The 19,167-nt window shown below is 38.1% G+C and overlaps 1 protein-coding gene across 1 annotated transcript in view; it reads left to right on the top strand.

Moving 5' to 3' along the window:
- Positions 1 to 8,440: 8,440 nt before the first annotated feature.
- gfra1b (gdnf family receptor alpha 1b) overlaps positions 8,441 to 19,167 on the top strand; it is a 33,534-nt gene continuing 22,807 nt past the window's right edge. Inside the window, exons 1-3 of the mRNA XM_037691055.1 lie at positions 8,441 to 8,477; positions 8,710 to 9,018; positions 9,925 to 10,008. Coding sequence (XP_037546983.1) covers positions 8,441 to 8,477; positions 8,710 to 9,018; positions 9,925 to 10,008 — 430 coding nt within the window. The remainder of the gene's footprint in view (positions 8,478 to 8,709; positions 9,019 to 9,924; positions 10,009 to 19,167) is intronic.

Raw genomic sequence — 19,167 nt, 5'->3', positions numbered from 1 at the left:
AAAAACCATTCAATCTCTCCACTCAATGATTATCTGTGATTAAAATGAACAACAAACTGACTGATTGGACCATTACTGGGATGTGAGCCACACGTGATTTGATTTATAGCATCCTGTCGGGGGTGCAGACTGGCTTTGGGACTTAATAATTGGTTAGTGCTGATCTCGTGATATACTCATAAGAATGATATTGACTGCTTTCAAATAAATCTTTTTCGGGGTAATGAAGAAAACGTCCACAAATGATCAAATGACCCAGGAGGTTGATCTTCTTCCTGTTGTTGATTCAGTATAGATTTTCCATTTGTTTAAGAATGATTCATTATGTACAGGAAATAAAAGTTAGCTCAAGTAACTGAAAACAATAAACTAATGGCTTCTTTACCTAAAGTGAGGCTTGGCATTCACACTGTTGTTTTTATTGTCAATATATTTATTGCTCTAATTATTCCTGCATACTGTAGTTTGTGCATTTAATTAGCGTTTTCTCTTTATTTAGCCTGAAGAATAATTTAGCTTGTTTAGCTTTTAGCAATTTTTTTTTTGCTTTTTTAAATCAATGTATTGCTGCTTTTAGCTTTTAGCTAGTTTAGCTAGTATTCTCCTTCTGCTAGTACTTTACTTACTTTAGCTTATTTAACTAATTTCAGTAGCTATAGCTCAGCGATCACATTGTATTTTCTCTAGTTCCTAACTTATTTCATTGTAAGAGAATGCAGCTCGAGAGTTATTGAAACTGAAATAAAAATGCTTTGACAATAGATTTATTTGCTTCAAGTGTTTATTTGATTTTACTCTGTTAATGTTTCAACTGTTTAAATCTAAAAGCCTTCTGCATTTACCACTAAGTAGTCTGCGTTATAGAAGAATTACTAACAGTGCAAATTAATACAAACTGACTGTCTGCTGGGACAGCATAAAAAGGGTTGACATTTTCAATGTGTTAATGTAGACTAGAGAGCGCTCCTGATCTTTTCATTCTCTATAATGTCATAAATACACAAATCAATGTCTTTAATGTCTGCCTTTTACTGAAGTCAGTAAATGTGCCATGATTTACATCTGGTCGGATGTAACCCCGTGGGCACTTCCAATTGATTAATGGGACAAGCCCTGAATAAACTGATTTACTCTTGTCACTTGGACTCTGGACTGTTACGTTTTCATGTACGTTGAAAATCATTTAACTTTTCTTAAGCTTGAAGGGAAAGAACGTACAAATCAATAACATCATGTGGATTATTAGACTTTTCTCATATTTTTTTATTTGGTTTATTTGAGGCATTACATGAATGACACCATATCAATCAAGCAGTATTTCAGGTAGTGTTTACTGAGATTTTGGCTAAAACTCCCAATTGGGCAGTGAACCTGCGATCATCATTTGTGGATGACAGGAGAGATCATATCTCTCCTGTGGCTCCCTGTCGAATTCAGAATCAAATTCAAAATCTTACTTCTAACCTACAAAGCTCTCAACAACCTAGTTCCATCTTGTATTACAGACCTTATTGTTCCATTCTTCCTAACAGAGCACTTTGCTCTCAGACTGCAGGTTTATTTGTGGTTCCTAGAGTTTCCAAAAGCAGAATGGGATGAAGATCTTTCAATTATCCAGCTCCTCTCTTGTAGAAACAACTTCCAATGTCTATCTGTGAGGCTGACACATTGTCCAGTTTAAATTTTAGGTTTAAGTCTTTCCTTTTTGATAAATCCTAATGTTAGGGTTGGCTTGGTTCATCCCTTATCCTATGCTGCTATATGCTTAGACTACTAGAGGATAGAGTGATCTAGTTACAAATTAATACAAATTAATAGTTTGTATTTGTAATTATTTCAATCCTAACATGTTTTTTTTTCCTCCTAGTGAGCGACCTGCTCGCCTCCATTCTGGACCTGCCAGTCTGTATGTTTTTCCTTCCTGTCCTCTCAAACCCAGCCGGTTGAAGCAGATGGATGCTTGTCCTGAGCCTGGTTCTGCTGGAGGTTTCTTCCTGTTAAAAGTGGTTTTTCCTTTCCACTGTTGCCTTTGAGCTTGCTCAGGATGGGAGACTGCAACAAAATGAAGACTCAGCATGATTTGCTGGCTACGCTACCTCACCATACCTTAGATGAATATTGTTACTAATTGAATTTTCATGTATATGAATGTTTCTGTTCAGTGCCCTGAGATAACTTCTGTTGTGACTTGGCGCTATAGAAATAAACTGAATTGAATCGAATTGAATTGAACAATTCTTGTAAGAGACGCTGAGTCCCCCACCTTGTGCTCAGTATGCTCCTTATTGTGTAAATGTTGATACAAAAAAATGTTTTGTAAAAATCTGAACAAAGTCAAGGCCCATGAATCCTTCAAGTAGACCAATCACCTTTCATGGAAACGTTTTGGACAAAGATCACCTTCATTTTGGTCAAACATTTAAAAAAAATGTTATTTACAATCCTGCACAATATCTCAGTCATGCTCAGTCAGGTTGTGAATGACTCACAGCTACTACCACATTAAATATGAGCTCAGTGTCTAAATATGACTGGGATTTAACCATTTTATGATGGCTAATGTTAAACAGTTGTGGCCATCTTGAATTGCATTAGTTCCTGAAGGTTTCATAAAATTTGTACAGAGGCTTGTGGAATATTTTGGTAACAGCCAAAGAATATTGATGCTAATATAATATGCTAAAGTTTTCATAGATCCCACACATGTGTAATGTGGGTTGTGAATTTTTCACATCTAATTTTACAACAAATTTTAGCTTTGTGTTTTCTAGTCAGTTGGCTGTAGCAACCATTTTGAACTGACTTGGCTCCAAAAATTAATTAGTTGATTGTGTTTTATAAGAAGTTTTAACATAAATTGTGAGTCATTTTGTTTAGAGATCACTGATGTGTTTGGAATATTTCTTTTCACAATATGAAAGCATTTTTTGTGGATGTTCAGTAGCTTTGACCATTTCAGTTTTTAAAGATGAGTCAAATTGTGTTCAATCTTTTGTTTTCTTATCTGCCTGCCTGTATATTTGAGTCCTCATCTAGCTACAACCAATAAGCGTTACAACTAAACTATCATTCAGAGGATTAAAAAGAAATGCACTAAATGCCGAAACTAGAATGTCTTAAATTTTCTCTCGAATTGCAGCCGCTCTTTAAATCTGACTTTTTTTTTCTTCTGCAGGAAAAACCCACTTTGATAGAAAAAGTTTTCTCTGCAATCATCACAATTTATATGGAAAATGCAATTTCAGATAAAGAAGCAATAGAGTTTCTTTTTCCAGCCGATTCCAATTACACTGTACACAGTTCAGGGAAAGACTAAAATCATTTGAAAGTTAATATTCTAAAATAAAAAGTGAACATAAAATATTGATCATTTAAGCTAACCATTGTAAAATGGATGGTTTATTAATAGGCTTGCTTTTAAAACTTATGTCATAGAGGTATAAAAAGGCTGGTCGCAGTGTAGATTGGAGATTTATTTATAAATTGTTAAATTTGTGGCATCCAAAAGGCCTGAAAGGTTAAAAATAGTTATTGAAAGCTTCAAATATTAATTTAAATAGAGTTAATAATATGCCAGATCTCCTAAATCATTTATTCTTCATGCAGGCAGCCATGTTTTTATCCTTTTTCTTTTAGCATTGCCCAATGCCAAAGGTGAAGGTGACAATGTTTGTGTGTGAGTGTGTGTGTGTGTGTGTGTGTGTGTGTGTGGGGGGGGGTATTTCACAGATATTGAGCTAAAATTTGTTGAGGTAATAGATGGGAGCCACCACAACACATTGAGGTCTAATCGATCAAACAGTAACTAATTTTCAAACTTTGCCATTAACTTTTATAGTCAACTCTGCCTGTCTGTTAGCAAAATATCTCATGACATGAAAATAATCACTAGGTCGTCTACAAATGGTATCTATGGGAGTCATCCCAATTCAAAAGATTTGCAACAGTGAAAAGTCAATGTAAGCCAACACAAAAAAGAGTATACTGCAACTCAGACAATGTTACAGAAGAATTTAGCTTACATCTGGTGGGGTAGTAGCCGAGTGTCATCCCTAAAATGTACTCAGAGTGCAAACAGTTCAACATTGTTGCTCAGAACTTTAGCATCAACTGTTTATGTGAACCTTGTCTGTGTGATGCCACGACATGTCATGAACCCCTGGACAAATCCCACCCTAACCTGATACAATACAGGCAAATTCAATTTACTATTGTTCCTTCCTAACTAGGAGGTGCTTTACCTCAGTTACACCAGGTATGACATTTAACTTGTGGTGTTAATTTTACAGGTCACAATAACAAAGACAGTGGCACGGTGGCACAGTAGATGGAGCTGCTGCCTCTCAGGAAGAAGGTTGCCAGACCAAATCCCAGCCCAGGGCCTTTCTGGGTGGAGTTTGCATGTTCTCTATGTGCATGTGTGGGTTGTCTCCAGGTAGGCTACTCTGATTTCCTCCCACACACCAAAAACATGTATGCTAGTGTAGATGAACATATTCTGTGATATATTCATAAATTAAACAGATTCATTAATTTGTCTGGACTGGATAATATCGTGCATTTAATTATTAAAAATGTAACGTGAGACGTTAATTTTCTTTGACCCATCAAAATGAACGTGGTCATTTATTAACAGAATCAAAATTTAACATCAAACATTTACATTGATTTGGCAAAATATGAAAATAACAACAGGTTAATTAATCAGTTTACAATTAGAAAACCATACGGCGATGGTTTCCCTTGCTTCCAGCTGTACAACAGACATTTCTAAAATTATCTGGAATGATTTCTAGCAGATAGAAGAGTTTAAAGATGGAAAGATGAAGTTTAGAGGGAGGGAGATGGTGTGTGTGAGTGAAAGTGTTGAACAGAACGGCACCCTCCATTCGAACCCAGCTTTCCTCGGTACGCTCGGTAGTAAACTCGACTCATTACCTCTCTGACGATGAATCAGCGGATACGGAGCTCCAGTTAACGCTACCGGTCCAGCATCTCCGTAGGATGGCAGAGAACCGTCCGGAGTGGTGGCGGGACTTCATCAACAACAGTTCACCTCACGAGTGGACTTCACATGAGTGGAGTCCTTCAGAAGTTCCACTCAGATGTGGAAGATTGCATAATTCCCACAAGACTCGGAAGAGCTCTGGATCATGTCTGGACTTCTGTTCTCCCCAGCACTTCTTCCGTTCGGTTCTGCTCCCAGAACTGAACTCGACTGGAGCTGCAAACGACTGAAGCCGGTTTGAACTAGGAAGTACCGACATTTAAAGAGTTCTATTTCCGGTTCATTTGGGAGGTTCCTGATTGGTCAAATCGACCAAACAGAGGTGTGTTTTTGTGATGTAAGAGGTTATTAAAAGTCAAGGAAAAAGATTGAGTTGTTTAAGAACAGACAGAAGATTGCTATGAAGATTCCAGACTTCGTGGAGTCAATTCTCTAGTATCTTTCTGTAAAAGTTAAACATGACATTTCTTTTCAGTAAACTTGCAGTTGACCGAAACTTGACCTTTGACCAACTTACACAACTTGCTCATTGAAGACAGAAAATCAAGAAATTGAATCATTACTCTGTAACACATTCTTAACTCGATTTCCACTTTGAATGAGGATAAAAAATCACTAATACTGTTTCACAGCGGATTTAAAAATGAGTAGTTTACTTCAACATTTGAAAATGGTTTGAACTAAACACAATTTGATTATCAAAACATTTGTAAAATAGTAATGATAATAGAAAAAGAGAGTGTTCTTTCAATTGATCAGTGCAGGACACTTAGAAAGTCTCTGGATGAACTTAATCTTGTGTTTCTGGACTCAAATCAATGAAATAACAGTTCTTGTCCCAGAAAGGCCCCCAAGGCCAGGATTTGACCTCAGGCTTAGTTCACTACACTAGACTAACTGGTAACTAAATTGTCCCTAGCTGTGAAAGGTTATTTGTCTCTACATTGGCAACTCAGAACACCACATACAGAACCCCATGGACTTTGTGGATAAGGTGAGGGATGTCATCATGGAGACTGATGAAACAATGGTCTCTTTTGATGTCACATCACTCTTTATGTGCATTCCTGTTGATGATGCAGTAGAGGTGGTCAGTTTAAGATTAAAATCAGACACCACTCTGAGCAGCAGGACCACGCTTTCCACATAACAACTGTGTCAACTCTTGAAACTGTGCCTGCAGTCAACCTACTTCACATATGGGGAGCAATATTATAGGCAGAAACATGGGTGTGCTACGGGCACTACAGTTGCCAACCTGTACATGGAGGAGGTAGAAAAGAGCCTTGACGTCCTTTTCAAGGACACCACCAAGTCATTGGTTCAGGTATGTTGATGACACCTGGGTTAAAATTCAATATCAGGAAGTTCAACATTTCACTGACCACATCAACTCTGTGATAAATACATCAAGTTCACACAAGAAGATGTAAAAAAAATGGCAGGTTGGTTTTCTTGGATTGTGAGGTCTCAGTCGCTGATAGAGGACATTTGGAAACGAATGTGTTCCACAAACCCACCCACACAGACCAGTATTTGTGGTTTGACTCCCATCACCCTCTGGAGCACAAGTTAGGAGTCATCATGACTCTGTACCACAGAGCAGACAGTGTCCTGACAAACCCAGGAGCCAGGCAGAAGGAGAAATCCCCCCACAAAACCCACCCTGGAGCAATGTGGATATCCTAACTGGGCCTTCCTGAAAGCAGAGAAGAAACCCAGGCAGGACTCCAGTCAGCCATCAGGTGAAAAGGAGGAACCCAGACCAGTGGTCATTCCATATGTTGGGGAAGTATCCAAGAAACTGAGATGTTTTTTTTTTCTAAACATAACGTCCCAGTGGCTTTTAAACCCCAAAATACATTACAGCAAAGACTGGTTCATCCCAAAGATCCAGTCCCCCGGCAAAAACAGAGTAATGTTGTGTATGTTGTTCAGTGTCAGGAGGGCTGTGATCAGTCTTACATCGGGGAAACTAAACAGCCACTGGCCAAAAGAATGGCCCAGCACCAAAGATCAACATCATCAGGCCAGGACTCTGCGGTCTACACTCATCTCCAGGCCATCTCCAGGCCAGCGGTCACTTTTTCAAGGATGAAGATGTTCACATCCTGGACAGAGAGGAACGATGGTTTGAGAGAGGAGTAAAGGAGGCCATCTTTGTGAAAAGAAATCGTCCATCATTAAACAGGGGTGGAGGCCTCCGGGTTCAACTGTCCCCCTCTTACAATGCTGTGATTGATAGTATCGCTCAGCCCTCTGTGAATAGTGAACAGCCATCAGGGCACTAATGTTAGGCTGATGGTCCTCCTTTATCATGTGAACAGCTGGTTCTGGATGTCAGCAACAAACTGATTGATCCACTCTGAGAAGGTGCTATTTATAGGATTGAGTTTAGTGTGGCTTCTCAGACTGACAAAAGTCTTTTGGATAAAAGACGAAACGTTTTAACAAGTTTTTAATTAATTAGCTAGTTTATTTATTTATTTTGAATCCGTCCAGAGGACCTTACTAACTTTGTTAAGATTTTTCTACCTGGATTATTGATCCTTTATCAGGATATACTTTACAAGATGGACTACATTAAAACGGTTTTATAGGAATTCATTCAAAGATTGCTTTTGGTGGCAGGCTTGTCTATAAAACGTTTGTACAAAAAGGCTTCCTGTAGTTTAAACGCACTATAGATTAAAGAGCTAAATTTTAATTTGAAGGGTGTGTTTTTGCTAACATGACTTTAAACGGATCCCCACCTCCGGACATGTTTTTATTTTATTTGCCTTTCATTTGTTCCCTTTCTGTCTTCAGCTTGATGTAAACTGAGGCTGTCAATGAGGTTGTTGGGATAATTGTGCGCGCAGCTGTATGACGTCACACACCCAGCGCTCTGCACCTCGAGCTTCTTTCTCCTCAGTGTGGAGTGGAGGGCAGACCCGACGTCTTCGCACCTGCTTTGCGGACACTATTTGATATTTTTCAGCCTTTTGTGTGTGTGTGTGTGTGTGTGTGTGTGTGTGGGCGGGGGGATATAACTCATTTACACCTAACCTCTTTCCTTAGTAAGTTTTAGAGTTTGGCACCTTTCATCGTTCGGCTGTTGAGTTTTTATTTTTTATACAAGTTTTTCCTCCCAGAACTAACAGTTTGTGACAGCTCTCACGCACACACCCGCGCGCAGACTGACGGAGCAGACGGAATAAGCGCGGAGTGAGTGATTCTTGTCCTTTAAGGCTCCTTGTTTTGTCTGCTGTGGTTCTGAGGCTGCCGGACTCTCAGTGTTGGGGAGGTGGAGGTCTCCGCGCTCTTTGGATCTTACAGGATGAACCGTCATTTCAGCATAAATTGTGCGCGAGCAGAAGAAACGTGGACCTGCCTCCCAAGTTATTTTTGACATTTTATTTTAACTTCACAGAGACCACTTCAAAGAGCGCAATGATTTTAACTTTTGTCTTTATTTTGTCCATGCTGGGTAAGTGTTTCATCTTTTGAATTTCTTCAGTTTTCACACTTTATATGTGCTTTTTATTGCAGTAAATGCAGCTTACGCCGAATAAATAAGGTATTGAAGTTGATTTATTCTGATTTCTAAGCAGCATTTCATGAAGTCTGCAATAATCCCAGGCTATTTCAGGTTGGCCTCAAGCGCTTTCCAAGCCCCGCTGTGCGTAAAATCCATCTCATCCAGTTTTCGTTACGCGCAGATTCGGTGCTCCCCTCAAAGGCTGACGGCGGCTCAGCGTCCCGTCCCTCCAGGCTGGACTGCGTGAAGGCCAGCGAGCACTGTCTGAAGGAGTACTCCTGCAGCACCAAGTACCGGACCATGAGGCAGTGCGTGGCGGGCAGGGAGAGCAACTTCAGCGCGGTCACGGGTCCAGAGGCGCAGGGCGAGTGCCGCAGCGCCATAGATGCCATGAAGCAGAGCTCCCTTTACAACTGCAGGTGCAGGAGGGGCATGAAGAAGGAGAAGAATTGTCTGCGGATATTTTGGAGTATATTTCAGAGTTTACAAGGTATATGAGCTCAGATGGACGCATTTGGCGCATAAAAATTGTGCGTAAAAGGCATATAAACTCAAGGCTAAACCATCAACAGGATGTGTTCAGTTTCTTCAAAGTAAAATAATAGCTCATATAAGCAAACAAAGTGGAACAAAATGCACGTGTTATTTCTATCCTAAGCAGCCATCTGAGAAACTCTTTTTCTTTGAATTTATTTGTTTTGTCTAAAAAGGGTTGTTACTGTGGTTAAAAAAAACAAACAAAAAAAAAAACAGCTGTGATTTCAAGCCAGAACATGTTTTCAGAGTGAATAGATGTGCTATAATCAAAGTCACAATAGTTCTACTTGTTCATAATGTCTCTATATAAGCCCATAATGCAACATATTCAGTACAGAGGAACACATCAAGATGCAGCCTGTTCGCAGATTCCTTTCCCATTCGCAAAAGTGAGGCTGATGAATGTATCTGCATTCATCTGTTTTTAGTATAAAATAATATAATTCATAAAACAAACACTTTTAGCAATGAATAATTGAAAGGGAATATTATGGATTTAATAAATCTTGTCCTTTCCTCTCACACAAATGTGTTTACATGTAGGACCCACACACACATTCTTGTTTTTAGGCCTTCATGAGGATGCTCATTTGATCCCAGACATTCCAGTGTCCCTCTCATGTATCAATCCTAATTTATTCCCTAATCTAACTGTTAGTGATAATTTAACCATAATTATAGTTCAACTCAAGTCTGAATCTTTGAAAATTACTTCATACCCATAGGTACTGCAATTTAGCTCCCCTGTTAACAAAGTGTCCTCATAATTCGGTGGTTTTGCAGAACCCCATGATAGCAGAAAAACAAGCCCATACACAGTTTCAGACACACATTGTTGACAATCTGTTCTGCCCTGCAGGTAATGATTTACTGGAATACTCCCCGTATGAGCCAGTCAATAGCCGGCTCTCAGACATCTTCCGCTTGGCTCCCATCATAGCTGGTAAGAAGAGATTTTCATGTTTCCAAAGGCTTCAATTTGGGAAGTGTTAAGTCACTGTACATATCACTGACATGTCTCAGTTGTGCTCATCTTAAGTCAGCACAACAAATCTGTCACTATATTTGACATTCGCTCTCCTCTATCACTGTCTGGTTCCAGGCTGCAGCTTTCAGTGCCCATTATCTATCACAAAAGCTTTTATCTGCTACTGTGACCTGCAGTACACAAAGCAGAATAATTTAGTATATTTCACATTCAGACCCTCAACGCAATGATGAGAGGTCTGCATGTTTTTCCACTGTCACAGTACTAATATGCTGAACGGCTTTTATGTGCTAGTTTTGAATTAATCATCCTTTTAGAGTAGAAGTTCTTTTGTTGGAGCTCCAGGAGCCTGTTGAGGCTGAATGCCTAGATTTTTTTTAAAGGAAAAAAGAATAGTTTGCCTTTGTAAATTCAAATGTCATACATGTCCACAAACGTCAGAGGTGGACCTGGGAGTGTACACTGAGACAGGCCTATATTTAGTTTCACAGAGGAGCAATTAACCATCTGTCTGCATTCAATGGCACAGCAGAAGTAGAGCTCTATGACAGAATTCACTGGTTCTCCACTGTGTTGGGCTTTCTGGCTGGAGGAGACCATCTGTTGAACTGGCCAGCTAGCATTTCAGTAAAAAAAAGTTTTCTGTTTCTCTTTCTCCTACCCTGTCTGCCTGTTTCTGGCTCTCACTGTGATTGAATCCACTTACCGTGTCACAATGGTTTTGCTCCACCTGCAGTGGCATAATGCTTTATTGTTATTTTAAATTCAGAGTCAAGAAAACATCAGAGTTCGCAATTTTCTACTGCACTGCAATGCTGCATAAATGGTTTGCTGAAATGTTTAGCAATAAGAAATTTCCAAGTACCAGTTGATAATACTAATTTGGTTAAGTGTTCACATTGCAATTTAGAAAGCATGGGTAAACAAAATAAGGCAAAAAAGGTAATAAAAACAATTTATATTCAATTCCTTTTTTACTATAAAACCTTATGCTTGGTTTAAATTAAATGAAGTAAAAGACAGCAAAAACTCAAACAACTCAACTGAAGAAATGAGAAAAGGTAAAATCTTAAGAAATGATTCCTCACTAATGTGCTCTTCTATCAAAGTCAATGACTTAGAATATGGAAACTTGGCAGGATAACTTATCTGTATTAGGTGCTATTATCATAAGAAATCACCTCAATTACTTTGATTATGTGAGCAAGGCAAATTAAGATATGAAGCTGGAGCTGAGTAGTCATTTCTTAACATAAAGAAGTGCGTAACCAGCCTGAAAGACCTTTAAGGGGAAAAAAATCAACTAATGGTGTGGATATCACAAATCCATTTACCATAAATGACCTCACTCCTGTTTGAAACTAAGCCAAGCCTGGGGAAATCTGCAGTGTAACATAATGCATGTGTGAATCAAGACAGAAAAGCCTTTACACTCTTTGATCAATATAAAGATGCTGCCTTTACCTTATATTAGGACACACTTTTAGCCATGTGTGAATTATTTCTTCAATAAAATGACACTGAAGCAACAAACAAACTGACCAGACAATTGCTGATAGTGAGGGTATACAGGGTCAGTTATATTTAGTTCTTGTTTTACACTGTATTGTATTATTTTCATGCAGATGTAAATTCCATCAGACGTTGTAATAATCATGTTGGAGGGGTTAGCCATGTTAGTTTAGCTAATGTTACTGCTGCTATTTGATGGCAAATTATCCTCTTGTTTAGTTAAAGTAGGGAAATACAGTAAAAAAAATTTAGGGTAATGGTCCTCAAACTGTGATACAAGTACCACAGATACTCAATTCAATTCAGTTTATTTATATTGCACCGTCACAACAGAAGTTGTTTCAGGACACTGTGCAAAAACATTCACATATAGGTACATAAAAAGCCAATTAGTAAAGTTATCTATTTAAGGAAGCCAGCAGACTCGAATCTTCACTTTGTCACAGTCTCCCATCCTGAGCAAGCACAAAGGCAACAGTGAAAAGAAAAACTCAGTTTTAACAGGAAAAAACCTCCAACAGAACCAGGTTCAGGATGAGCGGTCATCTGCTTCAACCAGCTGGGTTTGAGAGGACAGGAAAGACAAATGGACACAGAATGGCAGGTCCAGGCATACATTCTATAGGATGAAAGACAAAAACACATTTTAAGGATATAATTAACTACAAATACAAAACAGGTAGTGTAGAGCAAGTAAAGACAGCAGCAGAGAGAGGAAATAAGGTCAATTTGTCCTCCAGCAGTCTGAGCCTATGGCAGTATAACTAAGGGATAGCTCAGAAAAACAGAGCCAACCCTAACTATAGGATTTATCAAAAAGGGAAGACTTAAATTTAGTCTTAAAAGTAGACAAGGTGTCAGCCTCACGTATAGAAACTGGAAGTTGGTTCTACAAGAGAGGAGCCTGATAACTGAAAGCTCTGCCTCCCATTCTACTTTTGGAAACTCTAGGAACCACAAGTAAACCTGCAGTATGACAGTGAAGAGCTCTGTTAGGAAAATATGGAACAATAAGATCTGTATTATAAGATGGAGCTAGGTTGTTGAGAGCTTTCTATGTTAGAAGTAAGATTTTGAATTCAATTCTGAATTTGACAGAGAGCCATTGGAGAGAAGCTAAAACTGGAGCGATATGATCTCTCCTACCAACTCACTCAAAATTATGAAACTCACTTGGAACTCTACTCAAAAGATAAACTTTGGTATACACTATGTAGATTTATGTAATAATTAAATTTTATCTCACACAAGAGTACAAAATCCCTTCATTCCACAGCTCTAGAGGTTTAAGGCTTGTCCAGTCTACTCCTAAAGCTACCTTGAACTCCAGCCAAATATCTTCAGAGTCCACCCCACCCCTTTTATTTTACCTTTTATAAAAGGCATTAGAGTAATTAACCATTGTAAATTGAAAGCTAAAAAGCAGAGTTAGCCAAAAAGTAGTTTTGAAGAGTGAATTAGGCAAATTGCAAACTTGGCTCCAAATAGAAACTAGTTCAGTGGGGAGTATTTTGTGAACACCTGTGGAAGCTGTAATGGACAACAGTGAACCTTCTAGTGGCTACTTACATTAGGCCAGAAGTGTAAAACAGAGGAAATATGATCTCAATATTCTATTTAGTTGTTGTTGGGCAGAGAAAGAGCCAATAACTCAGTGTATATGTTGCAGTGAATGCAGTGAATGTTAATAGTAAATGAACTGTACTTCTATAGGAACTTTCTTGTCAACCAGCTTATTCAAAAGCTTTATAACAATCTGTGCCCTCATTTATCCTTCCACACACACACTCCCACAACACTCTACTACATGTCTGCAAAACTAATCTGAATAAATCATTGTAAAGAGTGTAATCAGTGCTTTAGATCCAACACGGATGGGGTGGTCACGTACAGATGCAACCTATTTTAAGGAAGTATTTTCTGGTATATTTTATTTAAATGTTTACTGTTATTGTTGTTAAAAAGTTTGTTTTATGAAACTGTGTTTTGTAGCCAGTTTTGTAAAATAGAATTTCAATCTCAGTGAGTTTCTCCATTATTGGAGCTTCAATTTAGCGGTCATTGCTGGTAATGCACTTCAATATATTTAATTTTCCACTTAAAAATAGAACCTATACATTTATGATGGTAACATACATTTATGTCAAAGACTAAATACTTAAATTTTTTATAATATAATTTTTAAACATGTTTTTAAAACATCCCTATCAAATCTCTCAGTCAGAGTCAGAGTTTCTTTATTGTCATTTGCACCTCATGTGGTACATGTGGTGGAGTGAAATTATGTACACAGGGTCCCAGTTACATCCAACAATAAAATGTAAAAGAACAACAGTAAGAACATCTAAGATATGAACTAAGAAAAACATCAACTAAATATACACTAAGCACTCATAACATAAAAACATTACGTCAAACATCAGCACAAACATGAACATGAGTCTGTGTAAGCAGATGAGCACGCATGAACACATCAACATTGAAACAGATCAGCAGCAACACAATGCAATTTTTTCACAGTGGTTATTCTGGTTAGAGATTCATGAGTCTAACAGCCTCAGGGTAGAAGCTGTTCCTCAGTCTAGTGGTTCTACACTTAATGCTCATCAACCTCCTTCCTGAGGGGAGTGGGGCAAAAAGTGTGTGTGCTGGGTGAGTGGGGTCCTTCATGATGCAGGTGGCCCTCTTCCTGCATCTAGGGGTGTAGATGTCTGTGATGGTGGGGAGGCTGACTCCAACAGTCTTCTGTGCAGCTTTCACTACTCTCTGCAAAGCTTTTCTTTCTGCAGCTGTGCAGCCTCCATGCCACATGTTGATGCTGGAGCACAGGATGCTCTCCACTGCACACCTGTAGAAGGAGTTGAGGACTGAGCTTCCCAGACCAGCTTGTCTCAGCCGTCTGAGGAAGTAGAGTCTCTGATGAGCTTTCTTGATCAGGCTGGTGGTGTTGTTGCTCCAGCTGAGGTTGTCATTCATGTGTACACCCGAATACTTGTAGCTGGAGACCACTTCCACCGCAGATCCTCTTATGTTCTGGGGGGTGTAGGTGTTTTTGTTCTTTCTTAAGTCCACAATCATCTCCTTTGTCTTCTTCACATTGATGTGAAGGTTATTCTCTTTGCACCAGCTCTCCAGGTGTTCCACCTCTTGCCTGTAGCTGGACTCATCATTGTTTGTGATGCATCCCACCACCGCTGTATCATCTGCAAACTTTACAATGTGACAGCCTAGATGGGTAGCTGTACAATCATATGTGAGCAGAGGGAACAAGAGGGGGCTCAACACATATCCCTGAGGAGAGCCAGTGCTGAGGGTTATGGTGGAGGAGGAGAAGTTGTGGATCCTCACTGACTGTGGTCTGTTTGTTAAGAAGTCTAGTACCCTGTTGCAAATGGAGGGGCTTAGTCCTAGTGTGGATAGTTTGTCCATCAGGGTTTAGGGGATCATGGTGTTGAAGGCTAATGTGAAGTCCACAAAGAGCATACGGACATAAGAGTTTTTCTGCTCCAGGTGGTTGAGCGCAGTGTGGACCACAGAGGAGATGGCATCCTCTGTTGATCAGTTCTCACGGTATGCGTACTGATGAGGGTCCTCGTCGATGTTGATGGTTGTTTTGATGTGAGTCATGACCATTTTTTCAAAGCATTTAGCAACTATTGGGATGAGGGCCACTGGCCAATAGTCATTCAGACCAGTCACTGTAGAGCTTTTTGGGACTGGGATGATGGTGGCAGTCTTCATGCAGGTGGGAACTGTCTTCAGGGTAAGTGAGGTGTTAAAGATGTCTGCCAGCACCTCGCAGAGCTGATCAGCACATTCTTTCAACACTTTTCCAGGGATGATGTCTGGGCCGGTTGCTTTGTGCAGATTAATGCTCGCAAGCAGCAACTAACAGATGTTCCAAGATGTTAAACTATTATCTACTTGAAGTTAATGACCAAGAAACCATTTTCACAGCATCATTGGAATAAATTAGTAGGTAAACACTGCTGCCTCTTAAAGATTCACTACAGTACTTACAATATATAGAACAGATCATTTGGTAATATCACTAGTAAAATCCATATTCACCAACTATTTGATGACAACATGGTCCTTGCACAAATGAAAGATGCTTGATTTATTATAAACAATAGAACAGTTTAAAACAAATAATTGCAGGTAATTATTAGCAAAGTATTACAAACACTTTGTAGGAATAAAAAAGTAACAAGTCCCTTTCTTTAAATAATTTATTTAAATTGTTTAAAGCTATAGGGTACAGCTTTGAATGTTTTTAAATTTCAATACCATTCAGTAATTATTAATATAATGTGCAATTTCTCAAACTGGGCTGTCAAAGATGTTACTCATTACATTTTCACTCCTGACAAATTACGAGTATGACTTATTTTGTTATTAATAATAAAGTACAATAATGACATTATTAGTTTAAATTGAAATATTAATGTCATTAGTATTTTAGTTTTAGATTATAATGTCATTAATGTTTTAGCATAAAAGACTTGACATCTAACCCACTAAAACTTCTAATAAAAATGTTTTCCAGGAAGAGCTGAAATTAAAACCGCTTCATGTTTAAATCAATAAACTTGATCAATCCATGAAACTGCCTTCTGCAGATGTAACATAATATAGTTGTGTACAGTGAGGAAATAATAAGACTAGACTGACATGTGACAACTTCTACACTGTGGCAGTAATAATTAAACTTGCATCAGTCAGTGAGGTAGATTTTATATAATTTTCTTAGTTATCGGTGTCGGTTCGTCGTTGGGTATTGCCTGTCCTGTCCTGCCTATCTGATCCTGTTTAATCCTGTTCCTGAATCTGTTTTTGCTGCCATGTCGGCCTTTTGATTTATTATTATTATTATTATTATTATTATTATTATTAAAAGTATTTTATTTTACACCTGAGTCCTGTCTGCGCAACTGGGTTCTCCTGTCCTGATCTGCCTTGAAACCCTGACAAGCTTAAAATAGTTTAATTTTTTTTAATTTGTACAAGGAAGCTGAAAGAAGTTGAACCAGAACAAAATGTGAAAGGAACAGTAAAAGGTTGTAAACAGATCTAAAGATTTGATGGATGTAAAATGAGCTCAATTCATTTTCTATGAGGGGGGAAAAATGGCAAAAGGCTAAATATTTCAAAAAGCTAAAGTTGCACCAATACCAAAATTCATATCAGGATTGTCCTGAAAGTTTTGATTTATGATTTGTTGAAATAACTTGAAAAGTGTGGGATGAGAATCGCGTAAAAAAAAATGTAGAAATGAAGAAAAATGGATCACAATAGAGTGAATGCTTTATAAACATTCACACAAGATTTGCCAACGGAATAAATTCCATTTAATTCTCTTGGCATGCAATAAACTGGGACTTGTTCTTGTCTGTCAATGATTCCAGTTTCAAAAGTGTCTAAAATGTTAATAAAAACCCGTAGTCATCTTACGATGAGTGTCCACTGATTCCAGTACCACTCCACTCTTCTCCCTGTCCAACTTCATATCTCATCTGAAGAGTCACTGAGGATTTATCCAGGGATAAAAATGAGAGCTTGGCATGATTATATTCCATTGAAAGGATCCCAAGGATAATTCAGTTGGTTTAGATGCCTGAAGCTACACATTAATCCCAGTAGCATCAATCCTCCTCTACTGGCCCAGTCTGCCTCTGAACTGAGCACATAAGAGGAAGTTCCTCTAACTGAACAATCAGTCTGACTTTAAAATCTGCTGCTCGTTTTTGCACATTAGTGCTTTCAGCCATATCAACAAATCTGGTGCAGGCATTTTTCCATAGGTATTTCCATTGTTTTTATTCTGCTCCAATTTAACAACATAATTTAATTTACTAATTAGTTTGGCATTACCTTTAGGTAAAAGGAAAATCTAGACATTCATTGCTGTAATGTAAACTCAATCAAACACCACTGATATCATCAATAGGTGTGAGATAAAATCTAAGGTCTTTTTCTTGAATCATGGTTAAGAAAGAGCATTATTTATGTGCTATTAGGTATATTTTCTTTAATGAAAAGATCCCAGTCACTAGGTGTCCTTTTTTTACTTTTCATGTTATTTTATTCAAGTATAAAATGTGAGGTTTTGGTAAAGCAATGATTTTGGAGACATTTTGATCCGTAAATATTATTTTTTTCATCTGCACAGTCACCTCTTTACTCCTACTAACAAAAAACTACGACTTAATATAAATGGCAAATGTCAAACTGTTCTCAAAGCACTTTTGTACTGTAACTTGAAACAACACAAGCAGTAGCTACCCTGGAAACATCTTATCATAAGGCCATAAAAGTAAGAACATTCATCCAGATAGATTGGGATAGAAGTAGTTAAATTAATCCACAAATTAATTTTGTTTCATATGCATTCAGTATTCACAGTAGAAAAAATATTTTATCTTGCTGGTCTTATGACTAAGTGAGGAAATATATATATATATATATATATATATATATATATATATATATATATATATATATATATTATATATATGATTTCCTTTGTAAGACGTTGTCAAAAGCTACCAATACCTGACACACTGAATTAGGATACTTCTGCTAATTCATGCAAAACAACATATTTGATACAAATCCTGCCAAGGATGTCATTGAGCAAAGGCTGCCATTTCTAAACTACACATGGCACACAGAGAGCCATTTACATACTGACTCACTCACTTCCAGCCCTCTCAGCCACTGTGACACATATGAATGTTGCTGGAAGATGAAAGCTCAGTTAAATGGCTTGAAAAACATAAATTTTTCACCAAGATGAATGTACCTGATGGCTGAGCCATGACAGGCTGAGTGTGGGGAGCCAAGTGGGTATGCAAGTGTAAGTAAAGTAGGGAGTGGCTAATCATTGCTTTGAGATAAGAAAATAAAGTGCTGTAAGCTGTTGGAGACAAGATGGTATTTTCAGACAGGCATAAAATTGTTTCCAAAGAGTTAACCACACCCCTTACTTATATGTGCAAACATGTGCACAAACATATTATTACTAATCATCTACTGCTGCAGAGAAACAAGCATTCACATGCAAATCAGGTTCTACATGTCAGCCTTTACAATTGCATACTTATTCTCTAAATTCAAAATCACTGCCTGCAGCTAGCTGAAGCTGAACAGTGAAGATGTGCAGAGTGATTACAACTTTGTAATGCAAAAACGAAAAGCTACTAGAATAAAAAATAGATACTTTTTGGAAAGTATCAAACACATCAAAGTTCATGTCAATAATCTAAATAGAAAATCCAACAGACTTCAGTCACATCATCTGAACAGTTTTTTGTTGTTGTTGTTGAGACGTTTCATCCTTCATCCAAAGGACTTAATCATTGGTTTATTTTCTTTTTTTTTGTTGAGACATTATGTCCTTCATCCAAAGGACTTCATCATTGGTTTATTTTCTTTTTTGTTGTTGTTGAGATGTTTCGTCCTTCATCCAAAGAACTTCATCATCAGGTTTTTTTACGTTTTGTAGTGAACCTAACCTGAAGTAATAAGCCTAAGGTCGAAACACTTGACCTTAAGAACTGACCAGATGGACAGAGACTGTTATTTCATTGATCTGCATCC

The sequence above is a fragment of the Nematolebias whitei genome, chromosome 17 (assembly GCF_014905685.2).
Source record: "Nematolebias whitei isolate Nwh7 chromosome 17, NemWhi1, whole genome shotgun sequence".
Taxonomy (NCBI): Eukaryota; Metazoa; Chordata; class Actinopteri; order Cyprinodontiformes; family Rivulidae; genus Nematolebias; species Nematolebias whitei.
Note: the sequence above shows the minus strand (reverse complement) of the source record. Positions and strands in the feature narration are given on the sequence as shown.